General features: G+C 58.5%; 3 protein-coding genes across 3 annotated transcripts; 2 read left to right on the forward strand and 1 right to left on the reverse strand.

Annotated features, from left to right (window-relative positions):
* Window positions 1–364: 364 nt before the first annotated feature.
* Window positions 365–8,930, reverse strand: INTS15 (integrator complex subunit 15). Its single transcript, XM_075165973.1, has 6 exons — window positions 8,633–8,930; window positions 7,383–7,604; window positions 5,968–6,133; window positions 3,636–4,163; window positions 1,754–1,793; window positions 365–1,157 (listed from the first exon to the last, which is right to left on the reverse strand). Exons 1-6 carry the CDS (start codon window positions 8,822–8,824, stop codon window positions 941–943), a joined length of 1,365 nt encoding a protein of 454 aa, XP_075022074.1. The 5' UTR covers window positions 8,825–8,930; the 3' UTR covers window positions 365–940.
* Window positions 8,931–11,457: 2,527 nt separating this feature from the next.
* LOC142089426 (deoxyribonuclease-1-like) lies at window positions 11,458–15,380 on the forward strand. The gene is made up of 8 exons (XM_075165978.1): window positions 11,458–11,604; window positions 12,322–12,410; window positions 12,576–12,659; window positions 12,800–12,915; window positions 14,299–14,411; window positions 14,721–14,878; window positions 14,958–15,054; window positions 15,327–15,380. Exons 1-8 carry the CDS (start codon window positions 11,458–11,460, stop codon window positions 15,378–15,380), a joined length of 858 nt encoding a protein of 285 aa, XP_075022079.1.
* A 1,770-nt stretch (window positions 15,381–17,150) lies between these two features.
* LOC142089427 (deoxyribonuclease-1-like 2) lies at window positions 17,151–20,646 on the forward strand. Its single transcript, XM_075165979.1, has 8 exons — window positions 17,151–17,297; window positions 17,644–17,732; window positions 18,734–18,817; window positions 18,934–19,034; window positions 19,109–19,221; window positions 19,487–19,641; window positions 19,758–19,854; window positions 20,596–20,646. The coding sequence occupies exons 1-8, from the start codon at window positions 17,151–17,153 to the stop codon at window positions 20,644–20,646; spliced, it is 837 nt and encodes a 278-aa protein (XP_075022080.1).
* Window positions 20,647–20,866: the final 220 nt, after the last annotated feature.

A 20,866-nucleotide genomic window follows, 5' to 3' on the forward strand; every position in this document is an offset into this window, starting at 1 on the left:
AGGGGGCTCAGAGCATCACTGCACGACGAGAGAGAAGAGCTCAACTAGAGGGGCTAGACGGCGTGTTCCGCTGCAGTGCTAACGGCAGCAAGTTCTGCCGCCCCGCCCGCACCTCGCTCAGGGCTGGCCAGCGCGCCGCAGCCGGCCTTTGGCTGGTTTTCCAGCTAGCATTAATTAAACGCACCAGATCTCACCCCAAAGTTTCATGAATCACCGACTGAGGCGTGTAGAGGGCATTTCCCGAGCCCGGAGGGTGATGAGTCGCTGCCGCCAGGAAGGGGTTTTGTTCCCTCCCTAGCACAGGCCTAACGAGCTGGGCCTTCTAATCGCTGTTTGAAAGAAAGCGGCAGAATTATTTTATGCTTCTTAAATTGTTTCCTTTAATAGGAAGTGCTGCTTTACTCTACCTTGTGCTTCTGAAACAAACGTTTGTGTTCCAAAAATATACAGTGTACACATACTCTGTAGCTATAGATACAAACATTTACAAAAAAACGAGCAGGCTGGAGTGGACTAGCTTGAAAAAATCTCACGCCTTTCTTTCTGGCCCTCCTAGAGCAAGACTAGCTAGGCTCACTGTGCCGTAAACAGATCAGGGCTACTGAAAAACACATGATTGAGAAACATTATATCCTTGGTGATTATATGAAACAATGTGGATCAAAAAAATTTCCACACATTGCAGAGGTTTGGAGTTTATGTTGCCTCTTCCTACCCCCTCCTTTTGTCCCTATGATCTGCCTTGGTATCTGCATCCCACATCCAAATCGACTGCAGCCTACCCGTCTGGGTCTTCTCTACTGCCGAAGGGCTGATCCCTCACGCGGGCATCGCTCAGCTTTACACCAAAGAGGAAAATGTGGTTCCCGAGACATTTGGTTTCATCTGCAAGGCTTCCTCAAACTAAGGGAACCTGGGTACACTCTACAGTCTTAGCATTTTAGCGAATAGGTCGGTATGGGAATGTCATTCCTGGAATAAATGTTTGTACGGGGTGAGCCGGGAGCGCCGGGTGAGCCGGGTGAGCAGGAAGCGCAGGGTGCGCGGCGTGCGCGGGGTAGCCCAGAGGAGGAGTATGGATATGAGGATAAAATCCTGGTGGCAGAGCGCCGTGGGTCGGTTGCTGTACTGGACCTGAAATCACCAGCTGGAGCAGGCTGTGGAGAGAAATGCAGACAGGGGTGAGGATTACTCAGAGGAGGCTTTTGCCGTGGCTCTCCCCAGCCCACAAGGGCCCGGCTCTGAGGACAATTTATAACCAACACACAGCACTGCTGAGAGGCAAGAGGATATTCAATTATGCTCTTTACAGCTTCCAGCAGGCTCGCTCTTTCTTTCCTTTTTTTTTTTTTTTTTAATTTGGTTGCTCTTTGCAAAGAGGCAAGAAGCAAAGTGCAGTTAAGCTTAGGGTCAGGTAAAACAAGCAGGGAGTTGGGGCTGGGACGACTGTGGGGCAGGTTCCACGCTGTAATTTCATTTTCCCCTTCTGTGCATTTGTTCTAACACAGGCTGGGCAAGATCATCTATATGGTGGGAGTCACTGAAGTCTCCTTCAGTCAAGAGTCCAGCTTGCAAGGGAAGAAGTAGCCAGCACTGTCTATCACCTTTATCCTTGTACTAAACTGTGTGTGAATAAAGGCCAACTTCCAGAAAGCGATCACAAATTTTTAGAGGAGATTTTGTCTCAGCAACCCTCAAGTGCGTGTCTTGGAACACGCACCAAAGCCAACACAGCTGTAAAAAGGTCTCTTACTTGTTATGCGGTAGCCTGGAGCACACAGTTCTCAAGTCATCTGAAAGAGGACAGAAGACATAACGGTAAGGGTAAAGCAGAAACTAGAGCCATTTCCCTCTCCACTCTCCTCTCTAGGAAGATGAGATTACTGAAATAGCTCCAGTCACCAACAGATCCAGAATCTCATTCTCAGGCCAAAAACTTCCATAGGAGAGAAAGTGTTTCTCCATCTCACCAGTCACTACCGCAGCTTTTTGCACTTGACGCTATATTGCATGTTCAACGTTTAATCTATGCTGCCATATGGGAAATGCAGCTTCATTTCAAGGCAGACCACGCCTTAGTATAGAATTTGCAGTATCAATTTTACTATCAAGAAGTAACTAAGACACAGGAAACACGAGGTATGACTCTGCCCACTGAATATGCCATTTATGATGAGAAAGGCATCAAGTCAAAGCAAGGCAAAGCTTATCCAATACCTGTTTTGCATTGTTTTGGTTTGTTTTTTTTTTTTAAACAGTGCTAGTGTAAAGAAAGGGTTGAGGGTTTTTTTTTTCTGCAGTCAATTACCTAAAAATTGCACCTTTTTTACCATCTTAATTTCTTTTCCAGAACATTTCTTGGTAATATCTGTACGCCTCATTCCTTCGTGAGCTGCTCCCATCTCTTCCTTGGTCGCATGCAAGGAGTACTGCTTTCAAGCAATTTTCGGATATTGATGAACAGTTTGTATTTGCCTCTCCAAAGCAGAATATCTAGAACCAAGGTATTTAACCACATACCCTGTTGCTAGAGTCCTTTAGAAATAGCTTGAGAACAAACTCCTGCCTTTGTAGATAAACACACCCCCAAAACACTGAAATAACTGGTACTTCAGCAGCTACTTATACTGAATTAGTTTCCACTTCTACAGTAAAAGCAAGTGCTCACAATGTACCAGGTGAAGAGTTCAGGAAAAAACACAGCCAAAATAAGCCATCAACTAAAAAAACTCCACTTTTCTGCCTGTTCTTATTACACCCAGAGCTACTTTATGAAAGATTAGGAAGAGTAACATTGACATTTGACCAGCAGCACTGGTTCACCCAGGGCAAAAGCCTCAGGCACCTGCTTAGGCAGAGGCTCCCCAGCCGGCGTCTGCACGAACTGCCTGGGCTTTGGGGAGCTTTGAGCCTTCTGGTCGCACCGAGAATCGCCTGTTTTCAAGAGAATGTATCAACAAAACAGTATGTCTGGCTGACCCTGTGCCGTGTTAAGGTACTTCCCTTTTTTGTCTCTGCAGGTCTTTTGGACAGAACTGGTTTTGTCAACAGGAAAGACAGACGAAAGCCACATTAGCAGGCTTCTTTACTAAGTTTAAGTGAAATCGTACACACTGTAATGGGGTCTCATTACAGGAGAGCTGAAGGCCCAGAAGTTCCAGCTGAACAGTTTTTGTTTGTTTTTCAAATTCATTGTCTAGCACCGCCCCCCCCAAGGTTTACCTACTTCATGGTCCCTCCTCCAGCAGGCAAACTCAGAGAAGTCAAACTGAAACACAGTAAAACACTGCTTTTTAAACAGCTACAAGCAATTCTGAGGGGGTCAAATTTGTCCCCATGCAGGACACCCAACTATAACTCCCTTCTGCACGCTGCAAGGTAGATCAGTTCTCCAGCTCTGCAACGCAATGCACCAGTCACCTGCATCAATGATCTCTCCTTTCGTACTCCCCATCCAGTTACTTTTCCTGAAGTATTTCCCGCACCATCACTTCCTAAGGGCAGCAAACTACTACTTCTGCTGTGAACACGTTGATCTTTACTCTCCCCATCCCAAAACTCCCTCTTACAACATCCACACGCTGGAGGAAAAGAATCCCGTGCCAGGGTCTCTGCCAGCCCCACCGACAACTTACCTCTAGTGCACAGGAGTGCTCCCGATGCCATGGCCACTTGCAAAGCCTGAGCCAGTCTGTCTAGAGCCAGTTCAATCTCTTTGGATGCATTGAGAGGATTGAGTTCATCAGAGAGTCTGTTAATTTCCTCAACGAGCGGAACCACATGGTCAAAGGGTACTAGCCCCAGGCGCCCATAAAGGTTCTTCTCCGTTAAATGCCCCTGAAGCATCATAAGAACCTGCAGGACACTTAGATGCAGTTTTGAATACAGCTGATGGCAATCTCTGTCTTCTCCTGAAGTCGAGTCCTTGGCAATTTTGCTGGGAGGGTGTCCATTTGAGAGAGAGGCTTTCTTCTTCCTTTTATAAGCCAAGGGGGCCTTCACGCACCAACGGATCAGTCCAGTCAGTGGGGTGAGCTCTAAAAACCCTATTGGCAGGTTGGCTGCAATAGGAGTGTTTAGAAAGGTGATAAGGATCAAGCGGGGGTCTTCAAAGATCCAGGAAACAATCAACTCGAGCAGATCCGAAGGAGGGATGAGGTCATCTGAAGATAGGAAAGATTGAGTAAGCTGAGCCTCGCGCTGGAGCACAGGACAGCAGTCTTTAATTAATCTCTCGCACACACCCTTCCCGCGCTGTCACAATTACAATTTCAAAACCTCCCCAACTCTGCTGTTTTTTTCAAGACACCAAAGGCAGGTGCTCGTTTGTCCCAGGGAAGACACAACCATGTTCCTGTCAACTTCACCTTCTCCACCACCAAATGCCAACATTTATCCCCTTTCCCAGCAAAACTTCTTTCGTCGTTTTCTTCTCTCCCACCCATCATCTGCTCACTTCTTCTCTAAACGCGGTCTCCATTTAGCCCTTGCCGCAGGAAGTACAATGGGCAAGGGAATGGGAAAAACTTGTTGGCACTTCTTTCTCTTTACCCCAATCATTCAACTCATTTCCTTTAAGACTTTCCTAAACAAGCATGTCTTGTGGAAAAACTGAACACAACAACACGATCACATGACAGGTAAAGGATTATAAGAGTATGTAAAGCTTCAAGTAAGAAGTGAAAGGTGGTCGTGAACTGCAGCTTGACGACAGACGAGAGAAACATTGACTTCACAGTAATGGTGCATCATCCCGTCACAGGGGCAGGCTATGGATTGACAGACGTACGCTCATTGCGAGTTGTGTACAGTGTCAACAAAGGGCTCAGCACAGAACTATGTGGTCAGGTCTTTTGTACCTGAAATGACTTCTAGGACAAATCATCTGGACTACAGAATTACTAATGTGCACTGGATACAGAATCGGTATTTTCCAGTTTTTAGCTTTTCTGAGACCTCCAAGTATCACAGATACTGCTGTTTGTGTGATCGACTCCTGTCCTCAGAACATGGTTACAGATCGCTCTTTGAAGAGCAAGCTTCCTTTTCTTGTGTCACCAATAACATCTCAAATAAACTAAGGAATTAAAAAAAATTACTTCCTTTAACTCATGTTATTTCCTTCCTGACGTGTCTTTTAATTAGTTGGATGAACTTCCAAGTGGTTGCACAAAACATAAAATACTGAGCTCTACCAAACACTTTTTAAAAAAAAAGAGTCTACGCCTGCACCTCTCTCTCACTAACGCCAAGCTGTTTATCTGGAGAAGACCATGCAAACATTTCCTTTATCGATAACAAATAGTGTTTGCTTTTTTGGATTATATGTGATGTTGGTATTTAGAGTACGGTTGTTCCCTAGTCTACCATGAGCTCTCCGTCTCTCTCGCTGAGTAAAGATAAATCAATCTTATTTTAGACACCTATACGTTTCTAGTGTCTGAGCAGTAACAATCTGAGACAGATCGCATCACTAGCTGGTCACACATACCACTAAAGAGCATATTGGAGGTATGCTGTTGATTGCCCTTCTCATCACACTGCTCAACAGAAATCCTGCTCCAGCTTGCAAACATTCAGAATTTGTGTTTCTCCCCTTTTTGGAAGGAAGACAGACAGGGCTGACAGACAGCTGGGTAGGTGACACACAACAGGGAGGTCCAGCTGCCCAGCCCAGGCAGATCAGCCTTCACTCCTAGAGCTGCTCAATCAATAAGGTCGTTGCCCTTTGTGTCAGGCGCTACCTGGCTGCTTCTCCAGCAAAGACTCTCCCTTCAGCCACCTTTTATTTTTATTCTCAGCCCAGTGACGGATGAGGCAACAGCCACACCCCTGAGCTGCTTCTGGCAATAATTACATGGCAACAAGCAACTTTAGAATTTCAGCAGTTCATTCACTTGCAACAGTTAATTGTGTTGTATTATACTGCACCTCGTACTTCGAAAGACACAGCTTGGAAACGCTTACCTGAAGAGAGGTCGTAGAGCGCTGTGACGGATGTAATGAACTGGCAGCAGAAGCGAGGACTGGCACTGAATATCTGCTTCAGCGTCTGGATGGACCCTGGCACCAAGTTGCAGTAGTCATCGACCAGGGCTCGGGCTAGCCTCACGCAGTACACCGCGGGGGTTCGCTGCAGGGGTGCGGGACGGCGCACAAGGAAAAGCGGATTAAACCCGGTCACAGAAAGTTCTGCAGAGTCGACTTTAACATTTGCGTTTTTAACTGTGCCTTGCCCACATCACCCAGCCACTTTGCTGCTTCAACATTTGTGTTTCCGCTTACCCAAAATTAAAGTGTGCTTTCTCTCTCTCTGCATATCAAAGATCCACTCAGACAGAAATAAAATTGCTATTTCACAATATTAAAATAGATGGTGATATTTCATGTTTACAGTATCTGTATTTTAAAATGACAGCCTTTTACATCAATATTTTGACTTAGATAGAGATTTTTTTACTACTTCAGCAACATAGTTCTGTAGTTCAACTAGTTCAGTACCAGAACAACTAGTTCAGTAACCTCTCAGTTACGCTTGACATTAAAAATGTGGAAAAAATTCTGTGCAATCCTCATGTCACTTAAGAGCTGCGATCTGCAAAAAATGACACCTTCTGCTGCTGTCCAGGTTACATCCCCTCCTCCTCCACCAAGGCTCACCAAGAGGGACCCCACAGAAACGGTACTGGTCTGCCTCCCACCACCCTTCCCTCCCAGCACAGTCTTTCTGCTCGTCCTCTCCTGTAAAGCAGGTGACTTCTGCACATCCCGCAAAAGCAGCAGGAATAAAGATGCACTTCCCAAGGTCTACAGTGGGGAATCTCAATGGGAAAGGAGGAGATATAGGAGATCCCCGACATACTGCATTCACGGATATGAACACCAGACACAGGTATTTTGTGCCCAAATCTCCAGAGAGATGTTTGTCTCTTCTGCCATGCATAAACTTGCACACGAGGGACATTTTTTTTTCCCCAAACTCCAGAGTTGGCTTCTTTGGCCAATGTGACCATGAACTGCTCTGGTTTTGTTCCCTGGGTCAACCCCGCACTGATCCCTTTCAACAAGGGGGGGGGGGGGGAAATCAATAAAACTTTCACCCACAGTAAAAACAAACAAATTTTCTCCTGCCAATGCAGCACATAAATGGATTGGCAAAAGCTCTGCCTTTATGCTGGAGCAAAGGAATAGACATGAGCACAGAAGTAGGGTGAATGTAGCTGCAGCAGCCAGCTGTTATATCAGCTGAAACTGCCACAGACGAGTAGCTGACTGCAACAAGCTGTCACCGGCCGTTAGGTGACACTCAGCTCGCCCGTACCCATCACGGCACACTCCCTCGCTCCTTCCCCGAGACTGTCCTGCCTGCGCACAAGCTGTACCTGCAGCCAGAAGGCAGCACACTCCAGAACAGGAACCCTGCACACAGCCACTGCCATGGAAACCAGCTTTCCTAGTAAAGCCATCCTGCTGTCATCTGCTTTGTTTCCTTGAGGGCTGAAGAGAGACGAGAAAATGATCTGCCGGACTGAATCCTTGGTTTGCTCTTGGAAATAATTGCACATGATCTCAAGGAGCTGAAGTTCCTGAAGTGAATTCAATCTCTGAAAGAAAACAAAAGCAAAGCTGCAAAATATACTTGGGCTCTTGAAGAATCAAGAGCTGCTTCGGCAAAAGACAGGAACAGCAAAGGCTCAGAGCTTCCCTCAGGTGTTAGAAACTCAATCTTTGTGCACGGTACACATATTTAAGCTTCCTGAACCACCGCTGCATTTACCTAGTTACACTGAAAAGCTCTAGGCTGTATTTGAATACCTGGATAACCCAAGATTGGTGCTTGCTGTACCAGCAAGCACAGCCCACGAACTGAGAGATAAGACCTATAGCAATACTGGGGTGAAAAATACTTCCTCCCTCTCCAAATAACAGCACTAAGGGCACCGCCGGGCAGCTGTGGGGGGTCACAGGTGGGCCCAGCAGCCACCCAGGCCCATGCACCCCGACATTCACCAGCAGCTGTGGTTTCTGGTCGCTGGTCTCTGGGAAGTCCCCACCGCAGCTCCAGCCCACACCCAGCCACCTAAAAACCCTGGTGCAGCTCAGCTGCAGCACTGTGAGGCTCCGGGCAGTCCCCAGGGGCCTCGGGGCCCGCCACACCTCCCCGGGGCCCTGTCTGGTCTCCCAGATTCCTGTCCACTGCATGGGGGTTTTGCCAGTCAGACCACTCCCTGCCAAAATAACCCTGTCACCAGCACACCAGGGACCCTGTCCTGTTCTCCTAAGGCCTCTGGCTCCAGCAGCAGCCCCCCAGGGACCCCATCCTGTCCTCCTAAGGCCTCAGGCTCCAGCAGCAGCCCCCCAGGGACCCCATCCTGTCCTCCTAAGGCCTCAGGCTCCAGCAGCAGCCCCCTCAGAGACCCCGACTTGAGCTCTTGGGGCCTCGGCCTCCATAGCCACTCCCTGGGGCTACGCCCGGCCTCCCAGGGTGCTGCCTGGCCTTACGTCGCCAGCCTCCAGGGCCTACCCTGTTTTCCCGGGGCCGCGGCCTGCAGCAGCCCCCCCGGGGACCCTGCCCGATCTCTCAAGGCCCCGCCAAGCCTCGCCCCCCAACCGCCCCGCGGTCGGGGCCCACCTTGGGCGGAGCGCCGCGCTCCTTGGGGACCTGGAAGAGAAACTCCTCCAGGAGCTCGGCGGGGCCCTTGTCGACGAGGGGCAGCGGGGCGCTCTGCAGCTGGCTGCTGAAGTAGATGTCCAGGTGGTACAGCACCTCCTTGGCGGCGCTCAGCGCGTCCCTCCGCAGCAGCGAGTGCCGGATGTCGCTCATGGCTCCGACCCCACCGGGAACGGACCCCCCTTCCCTCCTCCTCCTCCCCGCGTCCCGCCGCCCCTCCGGCCCGGCGCGGCCTCCCACAGCGGCGGAGGCGCAGGGCGGACGGGTGCTACGGCAGCCCCCGCCGGTCAAAAAGGGTCCACGCGCGCCCGCCGCCGGCAGCGCCCCCTGGCGGCCCCGCCCACAACGGCGGCCCTGGGACTGACCTGCCCGGGGGGGGGGTCTTGGCCCGGGAGGGAAATTGGCCCTGAGGGGATCTTGGCCCTGGGGGGCTGGTCCTGGGGCTGACCTGGGGGGTCTTGGGCTGGGGGGGGTCTGGCCGGGGGGGGTCTTGGCCTGGGAAAAACCTGGCCCTGGGGCTGGCCCTTGGGGGGTCTTGGCCCAGGGCAGATCCAGCCCTGAGGGGATCTTGGCCCGGGGAGGGGGGGGCCTGGCCCTGGGGGGGGTCTTGGCCCGGGGGTCCTGGACCTGGGGCTGACCTGGGGAGCGCAGCCCTGCCGAGGGGGTCTAGGCCCAGCCCTGATCCCACTGTGGGGAGCGGGGTGCAGGCCCTGGCCCTGTGCTGGGGGGGGTTGGCCCCGGGGGGGGCTGGCAGGACCCCCCCAGCCCCTAAGGAGCACCGCGGCCCTCTTGGGAAACGTGGCAGCTGCCTTGGAAGGCCGGGGAGCGCCGGGACATCAGCCAAGGCCGCTGGGGCAGGGCTGGGGCGAGCGGCGGGAGCATGCGGGGGGGGCCGCCATTCCCCAGTCCCCCCGGGGAGGGGGCCTGCCCCGGGTGACCTCTAGGGAGGGTCTGGGGACAGGCACCCATCGTTTTTTGGGGCTCCCGGCTCAGCTCCACAGCCGATGACCAAAGGTGACAGGGCTGCGCCGGGATGTACCGGCTGCGCTCAGCCCCCAGCACCGGGATCCCGCCGCCCTCGGCACACTCGCCTGAAAACAGCTTGTTGGAAATGTGGGGTGCTGGATGGGAGCAGTTGGTGTTGGTGAAATAAACACTTTTTAAGAGAAATTGTAGCTGGTGATGAGTGGGAGCTGCCCGCGCCCCATACCGGGGAGCTGCCGTTCCTCATGAGTGGTCTCTGGGATTCACTTACACCTTGCAGATCTCTTATCGGCATTTTTATTGATTCAGGCACATTCTCAGCCTTACCCGTGGCAGGAGGTGTTGGCACTGGTTGAAGGGGTTGTTTTTTTCACTGATCAGACCTTTATTTCCGTGAAAAATGCCATATGGAGCCTGCGGCCTCGCAAGCTGGCAAGGTGAGCACATCCCTCCCCATAAATGCAGGTGCGGCTCCTTCCCCTTCCAGAGACCTCGGACGACACCAAAGGTACGTCCTGCTGCCCTCTCCTCCCACACCCCAGGAGCTCCCCTCTCCAACGTCGCCTTTTCCAGCTCGGCTTCATTTTGCCGAGACGCTCTGCCGGGGCCGAGCCTGGGCGCAGCTCACGAGCATCGCGTGGGATGAATAGGGTCCTCTATAGGTGCCTCTGCCTGGGAGGCTGCAGAGGCTGCTGCACCCCCCGGCAGCAGGGAGGACTCGCGGGGCTTTGGGCGGTTTGTGGCGTGACCAAATCATAATATTACCAAATCGTGGCGTTACCGAATTGCCACGCTACCAACTGGAGGGACTGCGGCATTACAGATGGTAGCATTTGTAGCCGTAGCAAGGATGCAAGTGGGGAAAGGTGAAGATTTAACCAGAGCAGCTGCCCCAGAAGAAAAAGCGAGCCCTGGGGCAGCAAGCCGTTCCCCAGGGGTGTTTGGGGAACACCCCTGGTTGAGTTTCGGGTGTGCCGAAAGCTGGGGTGTTTGCCGGTCCGCTCAGCCCATCTTATCAGGGCTCCCGGCGGGGCTGGGCGCTCAGGGCTCCTGGGCTTGGGCAGGGCTCAGATCCCATCCGCTGGTGAAATATTACCCCAGGAGCTGAGCGCCACGGGAAATACTTCCCAAATGCCTTTCTCCGTGGGTGGGAGCCGCCGCGCTGCCTCGGTGGGGGGTCCTGGGGGACTCCAGCCTGGGTGAGGATGGGGCAGGGGCAGGGCTGGGGACGGGGGGGGCAGGATACCCCAGGTGAGGATGCTCCAGGCAGGGAAGGAGGTGGGGAGCGGTGCCAGGGGGGATCCATCCCTTGCTCTGTCCCAGCACGGCTGCTATAGGGTCTTTCAGGTCTCCGGCGCAGACCCGGGGAGGGATGGGAGAAGGACAAACCAAGGGACCTTGGTGTCTCTGGCCGCTGCCACCTGCCCCGGACCAGGAGATGTGTCCGGGCTGAGCGCGGTGAATGAGGAAGCGATTGCTCTGCGTCACCATGAAATGGCATTTGCTCCTTTGCCAGTGAATTATCCGCTCTGGCCTCGCGGGCGGTCTGGCCTCCCTCCAGGAGGGACAGGCAGGATGAGGCCCCACGTGAGACAGGGACAAGGACTCAGCAGCCCGAGGCCGGAGCCGGATGGCTGAACGGGGGTTCACCATCCCTGGGTCCTGGTGGTTCACTGGAAAATGGACACGTCCCAGTGAAACCAGTACGGCCAGTGGGAATACTCTGGTCACCCTCATCGTCTGTGCCAAATCCCCCTCCCAGCCAGGGGGGCTGAGCCCGTCCCTGCCCCTCTGCACGCAGGATGGCAGCCTCGAAGCTGGTGCTGTCGCTGCTGGCTGCAGCTCTCCTGCTGCACGTGGCCACCACGCTGAAGATCGGCGCCTTCAACATCAAGACGTTTGGGGACAGCAAGATGTCCAACCAAACTATTGCAGATATCATCGTCTCTGTGAGTGCTGAGGGAGAGGAGCAGCCCTGGCCGCTCTCTGGTCTCTGGGATGCAGCCAGCTTGGGGCAGTCGGACACTAGCTTTCTGCAGGCGTCCGTCCATCCATGTGTCCATCCATGCATCCACCCACCCATCAATCCACCTGTCCACACACTCCCATCCATCCACCCATCCATCCATCCACCCATCTGTCCATCCATTCATTCACCCATCCATCTGTCCCTCCATCCATCCGTCTATGCCTCCATTCATACATGCCTCCATCCACGCCTCCATCCATCCATCCATCCATCCATCCGTCCATCTGTGGCTCCATCCATCCACACCTCCATCCATCTGCCCATGCCTCCATCCATCCACCATCTGCTCTTCCCCCATCACTATCTCCAACCTTGGGCCATCTCCACTCTTGCCGGTCCCCAGCCGAGGACGGGTGATGCTCGGTGCTGCCCAGGTTCCTCACGCAGAGCAGCCTGCGAGTGAGGAGCTGCTGGGATGGTGGGTGGTAGACAGACGGGTGTTAGAGGGCACTGTGTCACCCCAGGGTCCTTCCAAGCCAGAGGACACCAGCAGAGGAGCTCCCTCCCTGGCTCTTGGGTCCCTGCCGCCCCCCTGTTGCCAGCCTGGGAGCCTTCACAGCCCAGCCCAGGCACCCATGGGTGCCCCCCATGAGCAGCTCCTTGCCAGGGGCAAGCAGCTCTGAGCTTGTCCCCCCAGATCCTGTCGGAATACGACATCATCTTGGTGCAGGAGGTCCGGGACTCCGACCTGAGCGCTGTGACAAAGCTCATGGAACAGCTCAACAGGTGACCCCCCTGGCGCAGGGCGGGGGGTGCCTGCAAATGGGATGCGGGACAGATCCTGGTCGGTGTCTCGCCGTGCCAGGGCACCTCTGCCTCGGTGGAGGGAGCCCACTGGGTGCTGGGGGGCACCGGGGGCCTCCTCTCACCCTCTCCGCATCTCGCTCCCAGAGCGTCCCCGCACCCATACAGCTTTTTGGTCAGCATGCCCCTGGGTCGGACCACCTACAAGGAGCAATACCTCTTCATCTACAGGTAAGGGATGCCACCAGGGTCCGGCGTCCCCTGTGTCACCTGCTGTCCCCCCCAGTGGCCCCCGAAGGGAGGTGGGTACCTTTGGGGGTCCCGGCTGCGGCAGGAGCGGTGCTGGGGGCTGCCCCACTCTCCTCCCTCAGGTCGGACATGGTCTCCGTACTGGGAAGCTACTACTACGATGACGGCTCCGAGTCCTCTGGGACCGATACCTTCAGCAGGGAGCCCTTCATTGTCAAGTTCTCCTCGCCCACCACGCGTGAGCAGAGCCGGCCCATGGCAGCACCTCGGCCGGCACTGGGGGCTGCCCGGACCTGGCACGGCGTCCCCTCCGCGTGGGGCTGAGCCCAGAGCTGTGCCTGCTGGGGGGGGGGTTGCACCCTGGAGTCCAGCTCAGGGGCTCCACTGGGGTCCTTCACTGCTGTGGGGCCTTGTCCCACCCGTGGGTGCTCAGGGGTCCTGGGTACCTGCCCAGCATGGCCAGCACTCCCTGCTGTTTCCCACTATGTGCCATCTCCCACCATCTCCCATCTCCTCCCATTGCCTGCCATCTCCCACCGTGCGCGCTCTCTAGTTGCGTGCCGTATCACGTCTTCAGCTGTTTCCCATCGTGTCCCACGTCCCATCACCTGCTACCTCCCATCTTGTGCCGTATCCCACCATCTGCTTCCTCCAGTTGCGTGCCATCTCCCATCGCCTCCCATCCCCCATCACGTGCCATCTCCCATCGCCTCCCATCCCCCATCACGTGCCATCTCCCATCGCCTCCCATCCCCCATCACGTGCCATCTCCCATCACGTGCCATCTCCCATTGCCTGCCATCTCCCATTGCCTGCCATCTCCCATCGCCTGCCACCTCCCATCGCCTGCCATCTCCCATCGCCTGCCATCTCCCATCGCCTGCCATCTCCCATCACGTGCCATCTCCCATCATGTACCATCTCCCATCACGTGCCATCTCCCATCACGTGCCATCTCCCATCGCCTGCCACCTCCCATCGCCTGCCATCTCCCATCGCCTGCCATCTCCCATCGCCTGCCATCTCCCATCACGTGCCATCTCCCATCATGTACCATCTCCCATCACGTGCCATCTCCCATCACGTGCCATCTCCCATCGCCTGCCATCTCCCATCGCCTGCCATCTCCCATCATGTACCATCTCCCATCATGTGCCATCTGCCATCACGTGCCATCTCCCATCACGTGCCATCTGCCATCACGTGCCATCTCCCATCATGTACCATCTCCCATCATGTGCCATCTCCCATCACCTCCTGTTTCCCACCTTGTGCCATCTCCTACCCCGTGCCATCACCTCCACCTCCCTGGGAGCTCCCGAGGGCACACACACTTTCCCATCTCTCTCCTACCCCCGCCTCCTTCCCAAAACCATGGCGGCTCGGAAAAAATAGTGGGAAACGAGCAGCAAACCCCAAACCACGTGCAGAGGGACGCAGCTCCCTGCTGGAAATTCCAGCCCGGAGGACAGGCAGACCATGAAAAGCCAACGCACCCTTTCCCTTCGGCAGCTTTTCCCGGCCAGTAGCTGGGGCTTGGCCTGGGGTGGTCCCGTGGGGGTCCCGCTCCCTTCCCGGGTGCTGCACCCGAGCCGGGGGCTGACGGCCGCCTGTCCGACAGAGGTGAAGGAGTTCGTGATGGTGCCCCTGCACGCCGAGCCCAGCAGCGCGGCGGAAGAGATCGACGCGCTCTACGACGTCTACACTGACGTCATCAACAAGATGGCGACTAACGTAAGCGGTGGCGGGGAGCTCGGCCCCTCCCTGGGGCAGCCGGGCGGGCTGGGGTACGGCCACCCCACATCCCGGTGGCCGTCCTGGGATGGACGTGTCCCATGGGAGACCTCTCGTACCCATCGGAGCGGGTGCCACCCTGGCAATGTCTGGGCAGGGAGCCGCTGGCTGGCCCCGCTGCCATTACTGGGGGCTTGTCCCCCTGTATTGGGGAGCCCCAGGGGGGTTTCTTGCTGCCCCGTAAGATTTTAGGGAGCCCTTGGTGCCGTGTAAGGTCCATGGGCAGGGACACAGCGCGCTGCCCCGCAGAACATCCTCCTCCTGGGCGACTTCAACGCCGACTGCTCCTACGTGACCAGCGCCCAGTGGCCGTCCATCCGCCTGCGCTCCCTCGACGCCTGCGAGTGGCTCATCCCCGACAGCGCCGACACCACCGTCGCCACCAGCACCGACTGCGCCTACGACCGGTGGGTGCTGCGGCGGTGGCACGGGGGCTGGTGCAAGGGGGGACCGGTGGGTGCTAACACCCCCATGATGCCCCGGCAGCATCGTCGCCTGCGGCACCGCGCTGCGCCAAGACATCGAGCCGGGCTCTGCCACCGTCAACAACTTCCAGAAGAGTTTCCACCTCCAGAACAAGGATGTGAGTGAGGGGCCGGGGCACACGCGCCCGCCGGCACCGGGATCCAACCCCCCCACCTCACGGGAGCAGGGATGGGTTCCCTGTTCCCCAGGGTGCACCCAAGGGTGGCCTGACCCCAACCCCTGTACCCATGCAACCCCCCCAGCCTGGGCATTTTGGGATACGCTCTAAATTTTGGGGCTGGAGTGAAGCGTTGGGGTCCCAGCTGGCCGTGACAGCGATGGCGGGTCCGGACGAGCTCAGCCACCCCTCTGCTTTCCCCCCACACCCAGGCTTTGGCCGTCAGCGACCATTTCCCAGTGGAGGTGATCCTGGAAGCCCGCTGAGCCCGTCCCCGTGCCGGCGGCTACCAGGACACGGCGGCACGCACCCGCGTCCCTCATGGGAGCCCCCGCACCACCAGTGCCAGCCCAGCTGCTCACCGTCTCTGCAAGGAGCCACTTTTCAGGGTCTTGTGGGAATGGGATTCTTTCCGCTTCCATTAAAAAATGAGCCTTTCCCAGCCCTTGCAGCTCTGGAGGGAAGGTCCCTGCAGCCCCCCCAGCAGCCCCCCATGTCCGAGCCCCTCGTCCCCCTGCCAGGGGCAGCCCCAGGGAGGTTCCCGGGGCCGGGGGTCCCCTCCTGCCATCGAGAGCCCCGGACCCGCGGGGCGGCAAACGCTGCACCCCTCTGAGCTGCCCGTGGCAAAAGCAGGGACACCGGGAAGAGCCTGGGAGGCTCCGGGCAGGATTCGGCCCCCTTGCTGGGTCACAGGGTGCTTTTCCGCCGGCTTGGGGGCTGCATCCCGCTGGAGCCTGCCTGGCTGCGGGGCGGCTGACTGGGCGCTGACGGTGAGGGTGGGGGGAGGCAGAGGACGTGAGTCAGCTCCTGGGGGGTTCAGTGCCTCCTGGGGGGGTTTCGGTTCCGGCACGGAGCCGAGGGACACCGGACTCATCCCGTGACTGGGTGTGAGGATGCAAAACTGGTGGCGCATGCAAGCGCCCGGCAAGCCCCGGCATGAGCAGCCGTCACCTCCCCGGCACCCCGCTGCTGGCACCCGGCAGAGCCGGGGTGGTGCCATGTGCCAGCGCAGGGGATGCCGGCTCTGCTGGGGCTGCTTTGGGTCACCAGTGGGGCTGCTTTGGGTGACAACTGGGGCTGCTTTGGGTCATGAGTGGGGCTGTTCTGGGTGACCGCTGGGAACCGGGGTTTGCAGCCGCCCGCTCTTGCCGAGGCTGGCGGTGCTCAGCCTGCCTGACCCAGACACCCCGACATTTCCTTCTGTCCCCTCTAATTACACCGTCTGAATCACCCACATTAAAGCCATCGCCCTTTGCCGCCTGCCTGGCCGCCGTGCCCCTCACCACGACCCGGGGTGCCAGCCCAGCCGCAGCACCCCGAGTCCCACGCGCCCACCCAGCCCCACCGGGATGCCCCGGCACCGCTGTGCCTCCCTGCTGCCCTTCGCCGCGTCGGCACAGGGGCGGCTACGCCGGCCCCACCCTGCCGCCCCGTGGGTTTTTGGTTTCCCAATGTAGGAAGGAGCCCAAAGCTGTGCCAAAACCCCCACGGGGGTGTCCGACTCATCCTGCTTTGCCGGCACCTCCACTGGGAATAAAGCCGCCCGTCCTGCTGCCGGGAGGGCAGAGGTGTTGCGCACTCGGCACGGTAAGGACGGATCCGGGCTCGGCACCTTCAGCCGCAAACCGGGAGGGACTGGGATGAACTGGGATGAGCTGGGATGTCTGTTGCTTGCTCTGACAGTGGGGGCTGCGATCGAGCGGAGCAGCCCAGGGTGCCGGCGGGGTTTGGTGGGTGATGGAGACGTCCCGGCGGGGAGCGGAGCTGGGTGATCCCGGGGGCTGGCAGAGGCGCTGCCAGGCGGATTCACCGCGGCAGGACAGGGTTTAGCTTCCCCTGGGACCGGCGAGCCAGCAGACAGCCCGTGCCAGCTCTGGGGGCTGCTCCGGGGGGTGCCCGCTGCGGCACACTGTTGGACACCAGGACTTCGGAAGGACCTACAAGGATTTTTTTTGCTCTATCCCCAAATCTAAAGCAGTTTTCCAAGTTCGGCTCCCATCACTGCATCCCTGCAACTCAGCATCCCTCCCAGCAGGATGGGGACCACGGCGCTGGCACTGTCACTGCTGGCCACAGCTCTCCTGTGCCCAGCCACCGCCACGCTGCGCGTCGGCGCCTTCAACATCCAGGCGTTCGGAGACACCAAGATGTCCAGCGAGGAAGTAGCGGGCATCATCATCAACGTGAGTGCAGCCGGGGACGGGCTCTGCGCTGGGGCAGACCCAAAACGTGGCTCCTGTGCCAGGGACAGGTGGGGACGTGGTCATGGATGGGGTGGCATCCCAGTGCCGGGGATGCCCTGGGTGGAATAATGCTTGGTGGGGACCAAGGTGGGATGTCAGGCACACGCCGCCGTCCCTCTGAGCCCTCCGTGGGGACATCTGCCCCGACGCCGAGGGATATGCGGGTCCCCGTGGTGCTGCACCCAGCACCGTGTCAGGGTGCCCGGCCAGGAGACGGGTGGGAGAGGAGAGGGTGACCCCGAGCCGGCAGCAGGTCTCACCATCGCCATCCCTCTCGGCCCCGCAGATCCTGCGCCGCTACGACGTGGCACTGGTGCAGGAGGTGCGCGACTCCGACCTCAGCGCCGTCACCCAGCTCATGGAGCAGCTTAACAGGTACGAGCGGGGCCGGGGCGCGGGCTGAGACGCCGGCATGAGCAGGGAAAGCCGAGCTGCCTGAGCAATAAAAAGCCAAAAAAAGTCGTCCATCGGCAGAGGGGTTGTTTTTGGAAAGGGGAAAAGGAGAAAAGTGCTGGGGCTGAAGCTTTGCGCGGGCACTGAAAAAGCCACGGGGAATAAACTGGGGAGGGGAAGGGGGACCCAAGCGGCACAAAACCCCTCCAAAAGCTGTAATCCCACCGGAGCACACAGGATGGAAAGGAACTACAGCTCTGGCAAGCTCCGTCTCCAAAATCCAACAGGACAGGGCAGAGGCGAGATGGGGGGTGGCAGCCCCCCGCACCCCAAGACCCTGCGGGTGGCAGGGGGACCCTGGGATGCACCCAGTGGCAGATGAGGCTCTGAAGCGAGCGGCTCAGACACCCCAGGAGGAAAAGGGGCTGCTGGGGTGGGCTAAAACCCCTCCGTCAGCTGGGTGCTGACGCCGTTTTGGGTGAGGGCGCGGGCCAGGGCCGGGCTGGGGCCGGGCGGAGGCTGCTGCTGCCTTGTTGAAAGGCAGCGAGTGCTCCCGAGCAGGTAGGGCCAGCCACGTCCTCGCCCCTTCGGTGTCCCCTCCAGCACGGCCACAAAGCAGCCGGGGCAGGGAGGGTGACGCCAGGCTCCACGCGGCCCTGGGCTGCTCATTAACCTAATTTAGCTTTGCTGCAAATGAAGGTGGGGAGCGTCTCTGCAGAGAAAGGGGTGGCAGGAGCCGCCCCGCGTCCTGCCCGCGGCCGGCCGTGCCCGAGGTGGTGGGGACAGCAGGGTGGCTCAGAGCCACTACACCCCCTGTCACCCCACGGCCAGGGCACAGTGGCCCATGGGGACAGTAGAGCAGGACCGGCTGGTGCCAACCCCACGGCCACCCGGCCCCTGGCCATGCCGAGGCCACCCCAGGACGGTACCAGCCATGTCACCGGTGCCAGCCATGTCACCGTCCTGCCTCTGCCTCTCCGCAGCGTGTCCACGTCCCCGTACGACTACGAGATCAGCGGCCCCCTGGGACGGGACAACTACAAGGAGATGTACCTCTTCATCTACAGGTAATGGGGCTGGGCGTGCTGCCGCCTGTCCCGTGGCACCGCGGGGCCACCGACACCATGGAGGGGACGCAGGGGCCGTGCTGAGCCCCAGGGTCACCATCTCTTTGGTCCCACAGGACAGACGTCGTGTCCGTGGTGGACACCTACCAATATGAGGACCCCCAGGACGTCTTCAGCCGGGAACCGTTCATCCTGAGGGTCTCAGCGCCCCGCACCAGTAAGTGGGGGGACGAGTGGCCCTGGGCGGTGGCATGGGGTGGCCGCGGGGCTGATGTCCCTCTTCCCTGGCAGAGGCAGAGGAGTTTGTGCTGGTGCCGCTGCACGCAGCCCCGCACGATGCTGTCGCCGAGATCGACGCACTCTACGACGTCTACCTGGCCATCGTCAGCAAGTGGGGGACTGATGTGAGTGCCACCGGCACTGGGGGTGGCACCAAGGGTGTCACCGAGGGTAGGCGCTGAGCCCCAGGGACTGTTCGACCCATGCTGGGTCCCTGCTCCGAGGCGAGCGCGGCTGGTGCAAGGGTGGTGGCATGGGGACCCTGGTCCTGCCCCATCCCCTGCCACGGGGGATGCCCTGGCACCCAGGCCTGTCCCCCTTGGGAGGGCTGGTGTCAGGGGCAGCCCCGTTCCCCAGCCGCCACAAGCCCCCCCTACCTTCCCGTCGCAGAACATCATGTTCCTGGGGGACTTCAACGCCGACTGCGCCTACCTCCAGCCGAGCGACTGGTCGGCCATCCGCCTGCGCACCAGCGATGTCTTCAAGTGGCTGCTCCCCGATGACGCCGACACCACCGTGGGGAAGTCAGACTGCGCCTACGACAGGTGAGTGCCACCGCGGTCCCCTCCCTGGCACCCCGGGGCCCCCCCTGCCCATCCCGCACCACCAGCGGCCGAGCGCGGGGGCAGGAGCGGGACCCACCGCCCGTATCTCCCTGCAGGATCGTGGTGTGCGGTGCCAAGCTGAAGAGAAGCATCGTGCCAAATTCAGCTGCCATCTACAATTTCCAGCGCGCTTTCCAGCTGGAGCAGGAGGAGGTGAGCCGGGCTCGCAAACCCGGGGCTCAAACAGGCACCACAGCTGAGCTGCCCCGGGGAGCACCGGCTGCGGGGCTGCCGGCGTCTGTTCGGGATTAGGCAGCCCAGCTGTGGCCACGTAGCTGCCGCATTTAAGAAAAAGCCCAAAAGCGGAGTTGAAGCAGCTCCAGCAGCAGCCGGAGCTGGCTCCAGCCGCAGCACGTGTGCCCCTGCCCAGCGCCTGCCTGCTGGGACGCCAGCATAGCCCCTGCGTACGGCACGCTCCCCTCCCGGGACACAGCAGCCTGCAGCCAGCTAACGGGGAGCTCGGGGTGCCGAGGGATCCGTGGGTGGAAACAGAAGGAGGGATTTGGGGTCATTAATTGTCCCCGTGGGGGAGGTGAGACGCACGGGGTTTTTCGAAGCCTTTCATGGGCAGGACCCCATGGCGTGGGGCAATCACAGCTGATCTCCAACCACCCGTAGCTGGCACGGAGCTCCCAAGCGAGACACGGGTGTCTCGGAGGGCAGGCACCCCCCTGCCAGCGCCCACCCCAGGCCACACCTGGGCATCTCTCCACAAGAGGTGCCAAAACTGGAGCCTTGTGTGTTGAGCCTCTCGGGGTTGGGGACATCGTGTCCCCCTCCAGCAGGCAGAAGGGTCTGGCAGGGTGACGACAGTCGCCCTGCTGGCCCCACCAGCACGGCGAGGGGCTCACCGAACCCCTGCGTTACGCCTCCCCACCTCTCGCCCTCCTCCAGGCCCTGGCAGTCAGCGACCACTACCCAGTCGAGGTGAAGCTGACGGCTTGAGCTCCTCCTGCGGCCGCAGACCACGAACCAGCTCCAGCTCCCACCACCACCAACCCCTGTGAAGCGCTCCAGGCAGCCCCATCCACGAGCCCTGCGCGTGGGCTGCTCCGGGTCCCGGTCTGGAGAAGGGTCGCAGCCGGCCGCCGGCCGTGCCCAGGCCCCCCCAGCCCACCACGAACCAGAGCCCAGGGACAGGCCACCAGCCAGGAAGCGGTGACCG

This window comes from Calonectris borealis, chromosome 16 (genome assembly GCF_964195595.1).
Source record: "Calonectris borealis chromosome 16, bCalBor7.hap1.2, whole genome shotgun sequence".
Taxonomy (NCBI): Eukaryota; Metazoa; Chordata; class Aves; order Procellariiformes; family Procellariidae; genus Calonectris; species Calonectris borealis.